The sequence below is a fragment of the Anas platyrhynchos genome, chromosome 1 (genome assembly GCF_047663525.1).
Source record: "Anas platyrhynchos isolate ZD024472 breed Pekin duck chromosome 1, IASCAAS_PekinDuck_T2T, whole genome shotgun sequence".
In the NCBI taxonomy this organism is placed as follows: domain Eukaryota; kingdom Metazoa; phylum Chordata; class Aves; order Anseriformes; family Anatidae; genus Anas; species Anas platyrhynchos.
Window position 1 is genome coordinate 54,670,993 of NC_092587.1, and position 18,473 is coordinate 54,689,465.

The 18,473-nt window shown below is 48.3% G+C and overlaps 1 protein-coding gene across 2 annotated transcripts; it reads left to right on the top strand.

The window, feature by feature from the left end:
- The first annotated feature begins 9,116 nt into the window (after window positions 1-9,116).
- Window positions 9,117-18,366, top strand: RAC2 (Rac family small GTPase 2). 2 transcript variants are annotated; one of them, XM_005015967.6, is made up of 7 exons: window positions 9,117-9,317; window positions 12,251-12,322; window positions 13,933-14,050; window positions 15,398-15,460; window positions 15,998-16,157; window positions 17,266-17,400; window positions 18,117-18,366. In XM_005015967.6, exons 1-6 carry the CDS (start codon window positions 9,283-9,285, stop codon window positions 17,394-17,396), a joined length of 579 nt encoding a protein of 192 aa, XP_005016024.3. In that variant the 5' UTR covers window positions 9,117-9,282; the 3' UTR covers window positions 17,397-17,400; window positions 18,117-18,366. The 2 variants fall into 2 exon arrangements, with proteins under 2 accessions (XP_005016024.3, NP_001297286.1); NM_001310357.1 differs by lacking the exon at window positions 18,117-18,366 and having other exon boundaries at window positions 9,283-9,317; window positions 17,266-17,396.
- The last annotated feature ends 107 nt before the right edge of the window (window positions 18,367-18,473 follow it).

Genomic DNA, 18,473 nt, shown 5'->3' on the forward strand with positions numbered 1-18,473 from the left:
CCTAGCAGAGGCTCCTTGGCTACTTCTGCAATGCAAATCCACAAATATGCAATGCAAATCCACCCCAGCAGCTTTTGGGGAGAACATCTGAGCCCACATTTGTGTTTGAAGGGACTGAAATGAGCAGTGACGGTACCTTGGGATTTTGTCTGGGATCCTCCAGCGAGAGAGGAGGATAAAAGGAAGTTCCTGATTCAGAAAACCCATCTGATTCAGGAAGTGGTTTCATTTTAAAGGAAAGATTCTTCCTGCATTAATTCTGCAGTGGGTTGTGGGTGGGTGAATGCTCCAGAACTGGAGGGTGGTTGATGGAGGCCGGGGAGAAGAGCGTCTTTTTCTTCTTTTCCCTCCCTCACCCCCCACTATGTGATGTGTACTGTAGGTCTTGCTCCTTTCTTCCACTAACAAACTGAAGGAAAGTCCTCTCTCAGGTTTAGTGATACTCCTGCTGATGGAAAAGCTGGGTTAAAACGTTTTGAGAGGGAACCTGTGGTTCTCTTCCTCGGTGAGACAGGAGAGATGCTCCATCCCCCCAGTCCCTCCCACACATACACGTACACACAGTTCCAGAAAGCTGTGATCCCCTCACTTCCCCTTGAGTTAGTTGTATTTGGTTTCCATGTACACCATCATTCTTGCTTTCTGTGGTAGATCTCTGACATTGGCAATGTAGGGGAAAAAAAAAAAAAAGGAGAAGTGTGCAACAGAGCGCCATGCCAAAGCCAGAAAAATTGATGAATAAATAGGTCAAGGTAAAAATCAAACCAGATGTAATGTTCGGGCAGGACTCTTGCTTCCTCTAGCAGGACTGAAGCTGTTGAGGGACAGCTCCTGTCCATGCATGAATGTTTACCTCTGAAGGACTCACATCCTTAGCACCCACAGCTGTTGCTGTACTCACAGCAGGCCTTGAGCAGGACGGCAAAGGAAAAGTGCTCTAATGAACCTCCAAACAAAATAGGAGATATCCCAACCTTGAAGGCATTGTGTCAAGAGGTGGCAGAAATTCAGGATGGCTCCACACAGGCAGCTGGAGGCGAAGCTACAAATAACCTGTGAGTGTTAGGAAGGGTTAGTGGCAAGCATTCACCACTTACTTTCCATGTTCAGGGTGAATAATTTTAGAGAAGAATCTAGAAGCTAATTTGGGAGGGATAAAAGGAAGAAGAGAAAAAGCTTTATTATGCAAACTGATTTCAAATCATCGTATCCACGTCTGCCCTGATCATCAGCATGCACAACTTCTTTTCTTAACGTTTATCAGAAGCCTGCCTTTGGGTGACAGCTTGCCAAGAGCCCACCCTTGAGATTTTTTATCTGTCTTGGGATTTTGGGCCACATCAGAAGAGAATTCACTAGCACACAGTTCGTGTAGTGGGGATGGGTTCAGCACGTCACCTCTAGTACCACCATCATCATTTTCCATTTAAAAAAAAAAAAAAAAAGTTTCAGCAGGTGTTTCAGCTGACATCAAGCAGACTTACCAGCTTAAGGCACTTCTTTGGAAGACCTGATTTGCCTGCCTGAAGGGTAGATTATATATAGAGAGACAGCTTGATCAGAGCTGTTCCTATACGTGTGTCTTTAGGCAGGTCAAACCACAAACACCCTGCAAACACTAAAATGTATGTCTCTGTACACTGCAGAAATACTCCTAGCCACTCCAACGGAGACCAATGCAAAGCCTGTACCCGTGTCTCTAATCCATATGTGCTTCATCTCTTAACTCCTTCATGCTTCTTTCTTCCCACATCTTCGCCTGTCTCCTGTTTGCAATCCCTGACTGTCCTATTTTGGGACCTTACCAACTAATTCTGGGCTCCACAATACAAAAAGGTTGTTAAAGTACCCAGAAGAGTCCAGAGGAGGGCAACAAAGCTTGTAAAAGGGCTGGAAGACATGTTCTGTGAGGAAATGCTGAGGGAGCTTGGTTTGTCTGGTTTTGAGAAGAGGAGGCTGAGAGGTGACCTCATTACCCTCTGCAACCTTCCTAAAGAGGGAAAATGGAGAGGGAGGTACCCATCTCTTCTGGTCACCAACAAGAGAACACAACAAAATGACATAAAGCTGCAGTGGGAGAGGTGCAGACTGGATATTAGGAAAAAAAATATTTACCTTGCAGGTGATCAAATGCTAGAACAGGCTTCCTAGCAAGGTGGTTGATGCCCCGTGCCTGACAGTGTTCAAGAGGCTTTTGGATAATGCCCTTAATACTATGTTTTAACTTTTGGTTAGCCCTGAAGTGGTCAGGCAGTTGGACTTGGTAATCTTTGAAGGTTCCTTCCAATGGAACTATCCTATCCTATCCTATCCTATCCTATCCTATCCTATCCTATCCTATCCTATCCTATCCTATCCTATCCTATCCTATCCTATCCTATATCAATTTAGTTCAATGCTGACCTCCACTATTTGCATTTGGCTAATTCAGGTAGTTTTATTTTTAACAGTGGTTGTCTTTGATACACTTTCACTTATATCAGCTAGAGGAGTCTGAATAGAGTATATACCATTATAAAACTGCATAATTTTATTCCACGTACTAATGAAACACCTGCAAGACATGTTCCTAATGAGGGAGCACAAGAAGTGAGACAGGATCATGTAACTAAACTAAGCCTAGAGCGTCTCCCATTCTTCCCAAAGTGCAGGGTAATTATATCTCCCCCTCCATGCCCTTATTCCCTCACCCATTCACATGGCACACAAACCGATATGGTTCCAGGCTTACCCTGGAGCAAAAATGTGGCTCTTCTCTTTAGGAATCCTAGACCCAAATGATAAGTTAACAAGCTTGAGCACATGAGACAGACAATATAGATTTGTGGTGAACGCAGGTAGTTAGTAACACTATTGCAGCCAGCAATGCATCTGGAAATGCCCTTAAGTATGTAACACATCTTCTGTGCTCATGGCAAGAAAATACCACGAAGGAGCTACAACACAAGCCTTTCATTATTTCAAGTGAAAAAAAGAGTGGGCAGACAAAGGAAAAAACAAAGAGAGAAAGAGCGAGAGAGATGAAGAAGGGAGGAAGGAAGCAAGTAAGTAAACAAACAAGCAAGCGAGCAAGCATGTGATAAAACTTAGTTTTAACCCAGGGTTATAGAAACATCAAATGGATCCTAGGGGAGACGAGAGTTAAATGTTTTACTGTGTGGTCAGAGCTGTGCCATAGCCAGTGGCTCAGAGCACATGGGTTCTCCCACTGGTGTTGTCAGTTAAGGTCAGCATAGATGCAGCCTGGCTCACGTACAGACTAAGCAAGGAAAATTTGACATGCAGCAAAAATCAGCTTATGCTGGAAAATGCTTACATTCAGGATATCAGCTCTTACATTGGGCACTGATTCTGGCATATTTCTCCTAGAGAAATCTAGAGTGTATGTGGCCTGTACATTTGAAGAAAACCTCTACAATGACTACTGCCACATCTGCGAAAAGAGTAGCCCAGATCACATCGAGGGCATGTCTCATCAAGTAATGCACTTCCTGGAAAAACAGGAGACTAGAGGAAGAACCAACAAACATTTTCCAGGCAGCAGAGATTATTTTAACAAGGCAAAGAATAGAGATGGGACTGATGAGTCCTTGCTCAAAGACAGGCCTGACCCAGAGGTACAAACTTTTCTTAGCCAAGCAAGAAGAGGTGTCAGTGAGGGAACAAGACGACTGGGAGGCAAGGGTGGTATTGTGGGGCCTAGTTAGTATCAAGGTAAGTTAAGGGGACTGGGACAGGTCAGATATTTCTTGGGTTGGGTTGGGATTTGGCCATTTTTGTCCTCTTTTCACACCTACCAGCCCACATGAGAAGCAGTTCTCCAGAGCTGCTGAGAACAGGAAGAAGAAGAGACAAGTCCCTGGAAATTAGCACTTTTGATAGCAGACTGGGGCTAGATCCAGTAATTGCTACTACCACTGCACATCCTTTCCAGCCGTGGTTATATCAGTCTGGGACTGTGCAGGCAAGTTTGTAATGGGGCATCCCAGCTTGACCAGCAGTTCTCCTCTCATCAAGCCTGGTACATTAGGCAGACTATTGATACAAGCTTAAAATAATTATGTAATACAAATAATTCCTACTGCTTTCAAGGGGATAAAAAGAGTGACAATGCCAATGCTGAATATTTTTCTGTGCTGATGTTGTCAACTATTGCAACAACCACGCACAGATGGACAAAATACAGGTTTGCACAACTTCAGTAGCCTCTTCCAGAGGTGATCCAAGGTAAAGCAGCACTAGAGCAAAGACAAAAACACAGTTTTTCATATAACAAATAGAATAATTGCAAGAAGCAACAGACTGACAGCCAAAGCAATAACTCAGGGTGGAAATGTGAAGGCAAAAAGTAAAGTTACTAGTGCAGAGTACCTGAAATAGGCTGTTCTCAAATGCTTTTACTAGTTCAACAAACTAGAATTAATTTATTTTTGAGTTAGAAAGATGGTGATTATAAAAGGCCACAGGGGGAGAAAGAAAAGGGAAAAATATGTTATAAAGATTACAGTAGGTTTTCTTGGTGTCTGATAAACTTGAGTGATGAGCCAGATGTATTTTTTTCTTGTATTCAGATGTGCAGCAATATTAAGGCTTTACGCCTTTGCAGAAATGTAGAAATCAAGTGGAAGATATTGTTTTGGTAGTTCAGGAAATATTAGTCATGTTAAAGAATAGGTATGGACATCCTTACTACTCTGAACAGCTCTTTTCACTTCCCTCGTGCAGCCTTCCTAGAAGATACTACAGCTTACCATGAAAAGACATATTAGATCTGGCTTTACAAAACAGTTTATCTAACAACTGATAAAGCATGAAGACTGCTAGCACGCAAGAGATCTAAGTCAAGCACTTGACACTAAATTAGAATTTACACCTCTACTCTAGTCCCTGTTACCTCCCCACAACAACAGACAGGTGAAAAATTACGTTGAACCATGTGAGCAACTAGTGAGAAAAGATGCTCGGTCAGATATTGATTTATATTTATCAGCATTAAGTAACAGTGGTATCAGTGATATGGAGGCTGTCACCAGCTGAAAACAAAGTGTCTGTAAGAATGGAAACTGATATCAGAATCACCAGGGACATGCAAAAGTACAGAGAAGCAGATAAGGCCAAGCCATAAAAAATTCAGTGTGATTTAGGAGTCTGTGAACAACTTCTTAAGTGAGGGAAGTGCAAGTACAAATCAGCCCTCACAAGGACTTTGATCCTCAAAGGTCTTCTGCTTACCCAAACACATATTGGAGAAGAGATGAAGGAATTGAACCCCTCTCACTGCTCCAGACAAGAGGATGGCAGTGGACCAACTATTTTGCCCCAAACCAGCAAAGCTGAACGTGATCACAGCCAGAAGACAGACCAGCCGCCATGATAAAATGTATGGACCAGATGTTTCCCAGCTTCAGTAGGGCTGGTCTTCATGAAAGTCCACGACAATGACAGGTCCAAGACTAAATAAACACCATTTTCAAGTTGAGTTACTTCTGAGCTTGAGTTACTTTTGAGTTATGTCCTAAATGTAGGCAGTTTGTGTTCAGTGTGACTGGACTGGAAACTTCATTTTTTATGAACTTTTGGTTGATGGGGTAAATTTAGGATAGAGGACCTCTGGTATGGCCATATTAGAAAGAGCATCGTGGCCTGAGATGCATCGCCCTGTTCCACTTACAATCTCAGCTCTGAATTCAGGGCAGGCTCTCAAAGCATGGCAGTTAGTGGGAAACCGCAGCAGTGAGGGGAGAGGGGGGCAGCAAAAGGGAGGGGTGGGAGCTTTGGAGAAGAATAGAAGCAAAGAAAGAACTAAAAGCGGGAGACAGATGGTATGAAGCTGTGTGAATGGGGAAGTGGGAAGAGGCAAAAGGGGAATATAGTAAGAGGGACAGTTTGCAGCTCAGCCAGGCTGAATCAAGCTAATGTCTTCCTTGGTGGAGGCCCAGCACACACAGAAAACATCTCTTGTCCACACAGAATTGCCTGAGCAATAGGTCATATAAAATAATTATATCAGGGCCCAGGGTAATAAGGATACCTGCTGAGGCCATGGCCCTTGTCTGCAAAGAAAAGAGACCCATATTCCCCCCAGGAAACAATTTTCCTGCCACTCCTTTTGTGCTGAAGCACAAGCCTCCTGCTCGGCTTCTGCCCTCTTGTGCAGGGTTGTGAAGCTCAAACAGCTCTGAAAGAGGCCCCTGATCCTTGTCGTGTCCTCACTGAGAGAACAGAACACCACAGAAAAAGGGGGAGAGGTGGGGTGACCCAAATTCCTCTTTGTTTTGCATTTTTCTGGGGGTAAAGAGCTAACTTTACGCATCTCCCTTGCCCACCATCCCACATGGGTGCTGTGCAAACCCAGAGCCCTGGAAGTGTCTCAGAGCAGAACCATCCCACTGAGCAATTCTTTGCCATAATGCCTTCCTCAAACACGGCAAAGGGAACAAGAAACCCCAGAGGGGTGCCTGCCTTCCCTTGGCCCCGCTGCACATGCAGAAGGAAACTCATGTCAAGAGCACCTCTTGGTGGTGTGAGAGCACATCAAAGCAGCAGCAGCAGCTCTATGTGCTCACTTAAGGGTTACAGGGCTATTTCCTGCATATTCCTTCCCTCTCCTTCAGCATACACAATTGAGAGGCTTTAATGTAGCAGGTACTAGTTGTTCTCTGAGCTGTTAGAAGGCATATTATTTGAATGTAATAACCCATTTTTAATAATTTAAATATGATAGAAAGAAAACCCTTAAAAACCTTTGCATAAAACTCTATTGTTCCTCTATGTAGCTATTGGCAGACGAGAAATGCATTTAGATTCAGAGCACAGATCTCTGACTTGGAAGAAAACTGACTATCCATAGCAGTAACAGGCAATTGTCTTTCAAAAGTGATTTGCTCAGGAGGGGAATGGAGATACACCATTTTACCTGGACTTTCACTGCTCATTTTTGGCCACGAAATGGGGCTCACCTGTGTGTGAGTATCAGCAGTCCCTCCTCCTTGACTGCTTTTAACTCTTCTTCTTACCCTCTCCATTCCATGCTGCCAGTCCCACAGGCCCCTGTGCAGGACTGCAAGGACAAAAGCACACACTGGCAGTCAGCAGGTCATCATCACTCTGTCCTTGGTAGCACTCAATATATTCTCCAGCTCTTTCCATCTCTTTTCCTTTTAGCCCCCTTCCTTCCCAACCCAAGTGTCTGTGCTCTGTTCTTCCCACCCTACATCTACCAAGGTACCTTGGGGTTATTTGAAACCTTCAGAGAAAAGCTCAGTTGTAAACAGAAATGTTCTGAGACGTGGCACAGCTTTCCAAACCTTTTTGACAAATGGACTGATGTCAAGCTCAGAATTTCTCTTGGATAACTGTGCCCCTTGTGCCAACAAACTGCCCATGGGTTGCACTTCACATTTTGCTGTTTTTGCAGGCTGGCTACAGTCCTCTTTCTACAGCCTGCAGACCTACCTTGACACTTGCTGGGCGAGGATCTGGGGTTAGGATGGGAAACACTACTAGCTCTACAAGTAGTGCTTGATTTGAGAATTCCTGTTCCAATTCCAGCTGTAAATATTGGGTATTTTTTTCATCCACCAGTATCATTCTTTAGAACCAGGTGTACCTGCCTTCTAATCTGACAGAGTCCCTACCTCCTGGCCCACTATATTTCTTCACCTGCCTGCCCTTTCCAGCTCCTACTGCTAGTTTCCTGACAGCAACCTTTGTGACTCTCTTCTGTCCTTCTCTGACCTGTATTCCCCTCATTTCCACAGCCTGTTCTTGCTCTTGCAAAGGAGTCAGTGGGTTTCCTTTCCCCCCCTTTCCCTACCACCCACAGAGGGAACACCTAGTACAGCTGGTAGTTTTGTGCTTCTGAAATAGCCGCAAGACCTGGAAACTTTCCACAGTTGAATGTTTTTGGGTAGCGGCCAGCACTGTGTGACGGATGGGAGAGCTGTCCTCCTGAGCGGGTCAGTTCCAACAGCCTCCCGTGGCTGCTGCAGCACAGAGGTCACCAACCTTTGAAAAAGCACTTTCTCTCGGCATCCCTTCCTTCGGGAACATCCCAACTTAATGCCCCCTGTTCTTGGTCTAACTGACCTCCTGACAAAATTGGAAATTCTAATTAATTTGGGGTCACCGCATCCCTTCTTCCCTAAAGTGCATCTCCTGCCCATCCACTCATCAGTTTGCGGGGCACAGAGACGTATAGACACGTGCTCTTTTCCAGGCTTAGCATTGCAAGGGAGAAGGAAGGAGAAGCTCACAGACCCTCATTTTGAGGGGCAAAAGGAAGGAGTAGAGCCTCCTAGAATGCTCAGAGCCACCTTTCTGCTCCATGTCTCTTCTTTCTTCAGGCTTTGCCTCTCCTTATTGCTTAGCTTTAAACTCTTTAATCTTCTGAGCACAAGATGAAGGAGGTCTAGCAGCAACTTTCATTGGCAGCTTTTGCACAGAGGTTGCAGGAAGGGTGGGTAGGGAGAAATTGGCTTGCATGAACTTCTCTGTTCCACCAGTCTTGGCTTTTATAATAGCAGCAGAAGAGAGAATATTCAGTGCATCCTCTGATGTGTTTGCTCCACTTCATTGTGAACACGTAGACAGAGCCAATACTTCTTTGTATAGCAATCTGGGGGCAGGTGGGGAGGTGCGACAGGACCTTATTGGCACCAGTGTGGTGGGACAGGGCAGCTGTGGGGTGGCTGCTGCTTCCTAGAGGCCACTTCAGTTCCTTGTTCAGCTTTTGCAGAAAATATTATTCCTTGTGACGTTTTGTCGTTGACACGGATTCTGGGAAGACAAGAAAAATCTTCATTGCCCCAGCTCTTCATTCCTCCCCAGGTCCCACTGAAGACATCCTTGCCTGTTTACACCTCCTCCAAAGTTTGGATGATGAAGGAGGGAGGGGGAAGTCCACCCTCCAGCCTCTCACCCCTCTTTAAGCTTTGTTCATCTCCTGTATAAAAGCAGTTTGGTGCCCCCAGCCGTCCGCTGGGATGGGGCAGGAAGGGAGTGGGTTGAGACACACGGGGTGAAAAAAAAGACAGCAATAATCTCCCAAACCACAAAGTCAAGCACGCCCCGCCTTCAGCTAACGGCCTGGGCTCAGGGCGGCGGTGGGAGGGGAGGAGGGACCAGAGGGCGATTGAGTAAAGTTCCCTCTTCCATTTCCTCCCTCCCTGCAACCTGCCACTCGCCTCAGCTCAAGGTCTGATAACTCACATTTGCCCGCTGTTTGCCTTGGCCTGACTTTCCTTTGCCCCAGGCACTGTCCTCCGCCACGGGCCCAGGGACATGCAAGCCATCAAGTGTGTCGTGGTGGGAGATGGGTACGTACCCCCTTCTTTTTCTGTGGGTGCGGGGAGGGAGGGGTGGTGGCATGGGGTGAAGAAGAAGGTCACTGCTTGGGGAGACTTCCCCAGGCTTGCTGCTGACCTCTGGCAGCCTCATGTTGCCTTTCTCGCTCTCTGTGCCTTCACCAGGGTGAGGAACTTACCTCTGGGGAGGCTGGGGGAGGGTGGAGGAGAGGGCATTTTGAAGGGCATCTGCAAACGGGCATGGAAAGTGGGGCTGTCCTTCACCGGCTTGGCAGATCTGGCCCGCACACAGGAGGTGGTGGCGTCGCTGCCAGGCTCAACCTGTAGGCAGGAGTCAGGTTGAAAACCCGAGAGGTGCAAGTGCTCTCCTGCAGGGAAATGGCTCCTTGAAAGCCATCTGCTCACTGGGGCTGAGAGAGGACAGGGCACTGTGGTCCTGATCCTGGTGTATGCGTGTTCAGACACGTTGTCTCCGCCTCAGGGTGTTGGGGAGAACATTTTCAAGGGGGTTCTGTGGGCACCAGGAGGAGGAGGCGCTCGCACTGAGGTGGGCTCAGGTTTGTACCCCTTTGGGAGGGGGAGGCAGCCTGGCCTGGCCTTCGAAGCACTGTGGCAGCTCTGCCCACATCCTGTGCTCTTTGGAAATGGCTCGATCTAGGGGGACGAAAAGGGAGGTGTGGGGGACCACGTCTACGGTCCCCCTGCCCTGTGGGATGAGGGAGTGAGGGGAGCAGAGCCCAGCAGGTGGGCAGGACGTTTGGCATGGAGTCAGTTAATTCATTTCCCAGCTAGGAGCTGGCCAGACTGTTATCTGGGGCAGCTATCAGGTAACAGATGAAAAGACATTTGCAGCAGCCCTGCTCCCCACAGTCACTTCCTCCTTCAAAACTACCCTGGGGAGGAAGAAGTCTTTAAACATAACAATAAATGTCAGACATATTTTCAGGGGGTTGGGGGAAGGGAGAAGGAAGGAGACAGCCCCTCAGAAACATCGTTACCTCTCAGCAAAGTCCCCTGAAAGCTGCAAGCTAGAGCTGGATGAATAACGCCACCAGGCATTTAACCATTGCCTTGTTAACCCCCAGCTTCCTCTTCACCCATTGCCACAACGCTTGTAACCACCCCTCAAGGCACCGTTCCCTCATAACAAGGCTAACCCCACTACGTGTCCTGCTCTCAGACTCCCTCACTTCAACCCCTCCTAAATCTGTCATCTGCCCCATCGTTTTGTTTATCTGCATGCTGCACCGCTCCACCCTCCATCTTGCGACACAGAAGTCCAGACATCCCCCATCACTCTGAGGTCTCGTTTCACCTCCCTTCACCTCCCTCCCAGCCACACCAGCCCTGTCACCCTGCCACAGACCAACCTTACTGACTACAGGACCTTAACTAAAACCCCTCATGTTCTCCCATGGGTGTTCTGGCCCCATAGGCCTCTCCATCACATACCATCGACCTCCTAGTGCTCCGTGAATTCAGTCCCAGGAACCTGCAGGTGTCCAGACCTCTAACCCCACATCTCTCTTTGCCATAACCTTCACCCCTTCACTGACTTCTTGTATTCCTCTCGGTTCAATCAGATTAATTCAGAACTGTTCACCCTTCCATCACTAACTCATACCCCCCAACACCATAGATCTCCTGAGCCATCCCCGCACACTTTCAGGAAGCCTCCATGGCACTCCTTCAATATCTCTATAACAAGAGGGAAGCAGGGGAGCTGGGGAAAGAGGGAACTCGGAGAGGAGGAGCTCAGAAAGGGAGGTGGAAGAGGGAGGAAAAAAGAGTCAGAGCATGCTGAAGAGCTCTGTTTCCTCCTCAGCTGCTCCACAGTGCAGCGACCGGGGCAGGTGCCTTGTGACCAGGGTGAAGATGCCAAGTGTGCATGTCAAGGGCACAGTAAAATGCAGGGCCACAGCTCTGCAACGGGAGACCTCACAGGTACAGCTGAGGAGGCTGGAGCATGGGTCCATGGCCAGCAGGAGTGCCTCCATCAGAAGGACTTGGGCTCTTCCCCCATAAAAGGCACCTCCTTGATCCTGCAACTGTGGTTGTAGGCTGAGGACAGAGGTTGCTCTTCCCACGTCTACTTTGCACATGCTGAAACTGAAGCCTGGCCAGGTTTTCCCAGGCCACACAGACCTGAAAAATGACAGATGAGCAGAAAAAGGATTCTCCATCCCATACCTGCCCTGGCTGCTTTATCTTCTTGGAATTTCTCTCTACTTTTTTTTTTTTTTTTTGCCTCACCACAGGCTTTGCCTTGCCCTTGACACCTCCTCCCCTTGCCGGACTGCCCATTTCCCTTCTCTGTCACATCAGTGCTCTCACCCAGCCTTGGGTTGTGCTGCTACCCCATCTTACTTGCTCTCCACCCTGCTGCAGCATGTGGGTGGGGGAAGCTGAGGAGAGAGGAAGCACGAGCTACATGCGCAGAAACACCACAGGCAGCCTCAGGCAGCCACAAGGAGAGGCACCTTGCTTCTGGTGTCGGTGATGTTGCAGCTCGCAGCAGCCTGCGGATGGTACAGATGGGCAAGGCTGCAGACAAACGGACAGCTTAGCTCTGACACTCCTGCACCAAGTCACTATGTGTATATCCTGGCTGTGAGTGTGCAGCACTGTGCACGCACTGGAAAACGGGCTCACTCCCAGCTCGGAGTGGATGCATTTTGGCTGAGTGATCTCTGTACCAAACCATAAAAACAAGCCTTCGTGCTCAAAGACAACAAACAGCTCTGGGTGACATCCTGTCTTCCTTTCTACCAGTTGTCTGTCCTATGGCTACACGTTATCTGGTTCTGTGAATGTGTTTCTCCTTCCAGGGGTTTCCTAACAGGGCTAACTTTGAGGCATGGAAGGATTTCCCCATCCTCATCTCACCCTAACAAGACTGATGGCACTACCATTATTCCCTGCTATGTTTTTTCTTTCTCTTCCAGAGCTGTGGGGAAAACCTGCCTCCTTATCAGCTACACCACCAATGCCTTCCCAGGAGAATACATCCCCACTGTGTGAGTGACACATCTGCAGTCATGGGGTGGGTGGGAGGTGGGAAAGTAGGGTGTAGGAAGACCTGTTCTGCACTCTGAAGGCAGGGTTGCAGTCTCCGGGCCAGCAGAGAAAGAGCTGCCAAACCAACGAAGGTGCCTCTGCACTTCTGGTCTGTCATTCACCTTTCAGCACAATGGCCTTATAAAACCCTAGTATAAATGGGATATTTGGGAAACATAAACCAATCCTACCTGCCTGCTAAGTTTACAAGTAGCAGGTGGAGTCTTGCGAGGTGAATCAGTCAGGCAACAGGCTACAAAAATGGGACCAGACCAAGGAGAAGATGACTGTCTGGACAGGGGTCTACAAACCTTCCTTGTTTGAAGTAATGTCTTTGGAGCAGGCCCTGATAACCCTAATGGTAAGAATGCAGGATTCAGATAAGTGCCAGAGCAGAAGCACCATGCAATTCAGTGGATGTGTGGATTAGGTAGCAAGCTTAGGGCTGCCTTTGGCTGAGTGGTCAGGTGCATTTGTCTCCCCACATTACGTGGGGTATGTTTGGAGATGCACACAATGCATACTCGTACCATACCACTGGGGTGTGGAGTTTGACTACACGCTCCCTGAGGAGGGAGAAAGAGTGTGTCACGCTGCCAGTTCAGGTGCAGGAAAACCTCAGAGCCTCACTTTTTTTTCCAGACCAATTTGCATCGGAGGCTGCAATAATAACTGTGGCAACAAGAACCCATCTCACCTCAGTCTGGTTTTTGCAAGGACATCATCCCTTCCTGGCAGGTGGCCATGAAGCGGACGTGCGTTTTGTGGGCCACAGACCATTTATCTTTATGCCTGAGATTTGTGGCTGGAGATGGAGAACAGAGGCCATTTTATGCCCCTGGGCAGTATGGCTTATCTTACAAAGGCAGTGTGTGCCATGAGCACATTCAAAATGTCTTTGCATTGGTTCCTTCCCATCTCTGTTTCTCTTTATGAAGCTTATGAAAAGATACACCAAAGCGAACAGGAAAGAAAATTTTCTGAGAACCCAGGGCAGAACACCTCTATGGATGAAAAAGCCATTTTTGACAATATGTCTTTCCCAAGCATGCAATCCTGACAGCTGTTCTCAAATATTTCATTTTATGCTTTCAAAGAGGAAGGGAGCACACCTGGGTATATTGACCTCTGCTCCAGCAGAGATGTTGAAGAGTGCAGGGCTTTGGGACAGTTACAGAGACATGTGTTGTTCTTCCTCACTCTCAAGGATAAATCTGTGGTTTAGAGCACAAATGAAAAGCATGGGGACTTGACTAGAGTAAGAATGGTTGTGGGAAGGACATTGAGGAGATAAGCAGGAATATCACACGTTTATTGATCTGCATGCAAGATGGAGAAGGTGAAGCTGCAGCCAGGCACCTGTTGAGGACAGCTGGGTGATGGGGAGGATGTTGATGTTGAGTGGAAATTCTGTCAGATAGAGGTTCACAGGAAACCAGCATCAGCCACGTGAGCTGAGAAGAGGAATCACTATGCTTTGCCCTGGGGTACACACAGTGAATTTTCTGCCCCACTGGAAGAGCTCCCTCTTCTACTTTTTTGAGCCATGGTTTATGTCTCTGCATTTCAGGTTCGATAACTATTCTGCCAATGTGATGGTTGACAGCAAGCCTGTAAATCTGGGGCTATGGGATACTGCTGGACAAGAGGATTATGACAGGCTGAGACCTCTTTCTTACCCGCAGACGGTGGGTCACATTCCATGCTCCTCCTCCCTTGTTCCTCTTTCAGATATGTTTCCTTTCCCTGCTGAAAAATCAGCATTCGCCATACAGCAGTGACGGGATTGTTCCCTTCTCTCTTTGCCCTTTTCTGACAATATTTATGTTGATACACAGTGCCTGGATACCCTAAAGGTAAAAGGCATTTATAGGAGTTTTGAAGCCCTCATCTAAATGTCATTACTGGGATAACTCAGCAAGAAAACAGATCCTCAAAGATACTTTTGACTCCCCTTGACACTGATTTCAAGGTGGGGTTAGATGCCTTACACACCTCTGGTGAAAAAATGCCCTTCTGATGAAACCCAAGTGTCTCAGGGAATTTTGGAGCTAAGGCAGGAGCTTTCCACATTCCTATGAACCCCTATGCTGGCCTCTGACCTTTACAAGAAATCAGGTGTGTGGACACATGTATTTGATCCACTGGAGCCTCAACTAAGCCCAAGCCTCTAACAGAACAAATGGATGGTTCTTATCAGATACCGTGTTCACCGGTTTTTCACCACATTGTCAGAGTAATTTTAGGATTTCAAGGTCACCTCCCCTGAAGGGTGTTGTTCCAAGCAGTCTCTTGGCAAGTGCAGAAAGACCCTCCTGCCTCAGGCATTGGTCTGAAGGTTGCCATTGCAACCAAAAGGACTAGGAATTGAGGGCACAGTTTGTTTCAGCTAAGTTCAGCCACCCGAAAGTCAGATGCCTGATATAAGCTGCTTGCCTAGGCTCCTTCTGCAGTCAGTGCATATTTCTCAACACATATATTTCTCAACAACTTGCTTGCACCCACTATGGGACATGTGCCAAGCACAGGTAGGGTAAAGTCTTCTGAGCCCCTGGTGGCTATAGAAGTATGTCTAACTTCTGCCATGTACAGGAAAAGTGCTTATGTGGATAACATCCTCTGCCTCATTTGCCTCCTGAATATGCACTTTTGGAGTTCAATGCATTTTTTTCTCAGCAGCAGGCAAAATTATTCTGTCCTGAAAACTATCTGACTTTCTATGAGAAATGAACAGGGCACTGTCAGACCGTTTCCCATGAGGATGAGTGTGCCTACCACAAAAACCCCATCCTTGTAGTTAACATTTTGGCTCTTCTGATAGTGGTGGCTATGGTTACCATGAGTCAGGGGAGCAAATATTCTTCTCTCCTCTAGAGACAATCAGCAGCAGCCTGGACTGTGTCAGATAGTGAGAGACAGCTTTCCCCAACATGACCCTTTTTGGTGCTCACTCAGTTTTGCTGTCCCTTCCCTGCCTCCTGTATAGCAATCCCATGCGCTCATCCTAACTCTGCATCTTGGTTGTATGCCTACAGGACGTTTTCCTGATCTGCTTTTCCCTTGTCAGCCCAGCATCTTATGAAAACGTCCGTGCTAAGGTGAGATGGCGTATCCTGGTCCTTCAGGGGTTGTGGAGGGTAAGCTTGGTCTTGCAAAAAGAGTGACTGTGGGTGGAAACTGCTAATGAGATGTCTAGACCCAGAGAGGTAATGTCCTTTTTTTTGTGTCAGCCAGAAGGAATTAAAACATAGTATTTCCTTCCTACAACTGTCAAGTTTCTCCTTGGGTTTCAGGGAGCCGTGACTGATGGCAAACAGCTTGTGCTTTTGCCTAGTAGACTGCACTCAGCACCGCCTCTCCTTTCACCCCTCACTATTCCCCTGCTCTGATGTTTTAGTGCCTGAGGGACTCAATTCATGCTTTGAGCTCCATGTGAAGGATTATGCCTATGGACCTGGAAACGGGATGGTCTGGGCCAGGGTATAGTGCCCAACACTGGATGGAAGGGCAGTGGGGAAGGACAGGGTGTCAGCTATCTTGATGGATTTTTTTTTCAGGCGTGCCTCTTCGTTTCCCCTTAAATGTCTATATGAGTAGTTATCTCTCTCATCTTTGGCATTTTGCTCCCTCGCTAGTGGTTCCCCGAGGTGCGGCACCACTGCCCTAGCACGCCCATCATCCTCGTGGGCACAAAGCTGGATCTTCGTGATGACAAGGACACCATTGAGAAGCTGAAGGAGAAGAAGCTATCCCCCATTACGTATCCTCAGGGTCTTGCCCTGGCCAAGGAAATCGGTATGTACTTGCAGGCAACATCTTGGGCCTACTGAAAGGAGAGAGGCAGAAAATAAAGGCTTCCCCTCAAGCTAATGTGGCTTCCTTAGAAGTATTTCTGAGGAACATAGGGTGACACATGAAGGGCAAAATGCACTTTGGGAGGCTCAGGAAGGAGATGGGCTCCTTAACAAAACCTCAACACCTCAAGCCTCTCTCTTCTGCCCCTCTCTGGATGCCACCCTCCACACGCATGCAGTACACACATGCGAGTGCCTAAATACACACTTGCATGCCCTGCTCTCCTTTTACCCTGCTGTTTCTATCTGGGCCAATACTTTTCTGTGAAAGCCGCAGCTGCTGTGTGGGCAGAGGCCTTCCGGAAATAGGCGGAAGACTGAGTTTTCTAACATCTCTCAGGAAGAGCTGCAACTGCAGCTTCCTGTTCCTGCCTCTGATAAGCGGGGTTTATGCATGCAACCCCACACACTACATGTATCTCACCCCATCTCTGGACACCAGCCCCCTTCTGCGTTCTGGGACACGCACCAACGCCTGTGCCTGGTAACCCCTCAGATGCAGCAGACAGAGAGAGCAGAGAGGGGGAGAAACCCAGCTTAAGGGAGGAGTTTTCAACTGGGAGTTTAGAGGAGAGGGTGGCCAACCAGGATATCATAGCCAGACTCATGCAATGGCTCTGCTTCGACTACAGGAGGGGGGAAAAGGCAAGCCCTGGTCTTGTACAGCTGGAAAGCTTTGCCCTGAAGTCACTACTGCCTGAGTGAGTGAAGTGTGTCCTGCCAATGCTTAATGGATTTGGTCACACAAGCCCTGTTTACTCAATTTGGGCAAGAGCCAAGTGCCTCGCATGAGATCTCTGACAATTCTGGAGCCCAGAGTCCCAAAAAGGAGGTGCTAGGTGGTTTAAGATGCCACTGAGGGTGCTTGATGCCAGGCAGACTGAGTGACACTTGAAACCCGTGGATGCTTGAGGCCTCATCTCAGTGATCTGTGGTATTCCTCCTCCTCCTGCAAGGGTTCTCTTCTGAGTCAGGACCCTTCACAGCAAACTTCCAGATACCCCCAATCTTCTTCCTCCTCATGACGGTGCCTGCTTTCCTCCCAACAGACTCCGTGAAATACCTCGAATGCTCGGCATTGACGCAGCGCGGCCTCAAGACGGTGTTTGACGAGGCCATCCGAGCAGTCCTCTGTCCACAGCCCACCCGGACAAAGAAACGAGCATGCAGCCTCCTCTAGGAGAGTAAGTGTGAGAGGGATCTCTGGGGAAGATACCAGTGGCCCTTTCTGTCTCCTGCACCCAGATGGTTAGGACCTGCTGTGTCTGGTGGGATGGGTCACCCTCAGAGAACAAGAGGGAGACAGCAGTCGTGCTTTGGGACAGGACAGGATGTGGTGGAATGGAGAACATGGGCCCCTTGTCCACTTCTCCCCTTCTGCCCATGTGCAGGTTTGCCACCATCTCTGGGTGCAGGGAGGCACAGGATTTCCTACCCCTGCCCTCACAGAAAAGGACGGTCTGTCACTTTCTGCCACTGAGGGAACAGCATCCAAACTGCCCTGGGCATGGCCAGCTGTGAGCTATGCAAAGCTACAGCCTTTGCCTATAAATAAGGCAAAAAAAAAAAAAAAAAAGCTGTTCCTTATTCATGGGAAATTGCCTAAATGGCCCTTCCTCTTACCAGAGCCTGCTCACCTCAGGGGATGTTCTGTATGGCTGTGCATTAGCAAGCAGCAGCTGCACCCCCAGGACTCCTTTATTCCTCATATTGTCCCTTCCTGCCCTTCCCCTTCAACTCAAGGAGACAAAACTTTGGCCAGAGCCTGAGGAGAGAGAAGAGTGAGAGCTTTCCAACCAGGGCCTGGCCCCCTTCCTTCTCCTATCACCACCGGGGCCAAGGGAGGGAGAGCAGAACAGCCGAGCAGGTCTCACAAGGCCTGTCCTTGTTTTGTCTGCAGATCCCGGCCCCGTCCTGACGCCAGGCTGTGCCCGACACGCAGGAAAGCGATGACTCCACCATCCCGGAGCTGAGTACCTTCCAGCAGTCACTGCGCTTCTCACTTCTGCTGGCTTGAAAGACTGTTGTGGGTCTGTAGCACTGGTTCGACCGTTTGCACAACTGCCCCACGCCCCGGCTGCCCCTTCCTTTCCTCATCCTGAAGTCACAACGTAGTGAGTAGGACCCAATAAAAAGACCGTACGTCCTTACCGTGCCTCTGGTGTGTCACAGCTCAGGGGACAGCGGGACAGCAGTGAGCAACATTTGGAGGCACCCGTTAGCCATAACCCTCCTTTGGAAGGGGATACCCAGGTGG

Excerpts from the sequence above, each read along its gene's own strand:
- RAC2 (XM_005015967.6), top strand. The coding sequence starts at position 9,283 with ATGCAAGCCATCAAGTGTGTCGTGGTGGGAGATGG. Across the intron at positions 12,323-13,932 it reads GGAGAATACATCCCCACTGT|GTTCGATAACTATTCTGCCA; the intron begins GTGAGTGACACA and ends TCTGCATTTCAG. Across the intron at positions 15,461-15,997 it reads ATGAAAACGTCCGTGCTAAG|TGGTTCCCCGAGGTGCGGCA; the intron begins GTGAGATGGCGT and ends CTCCCTCGCTAG.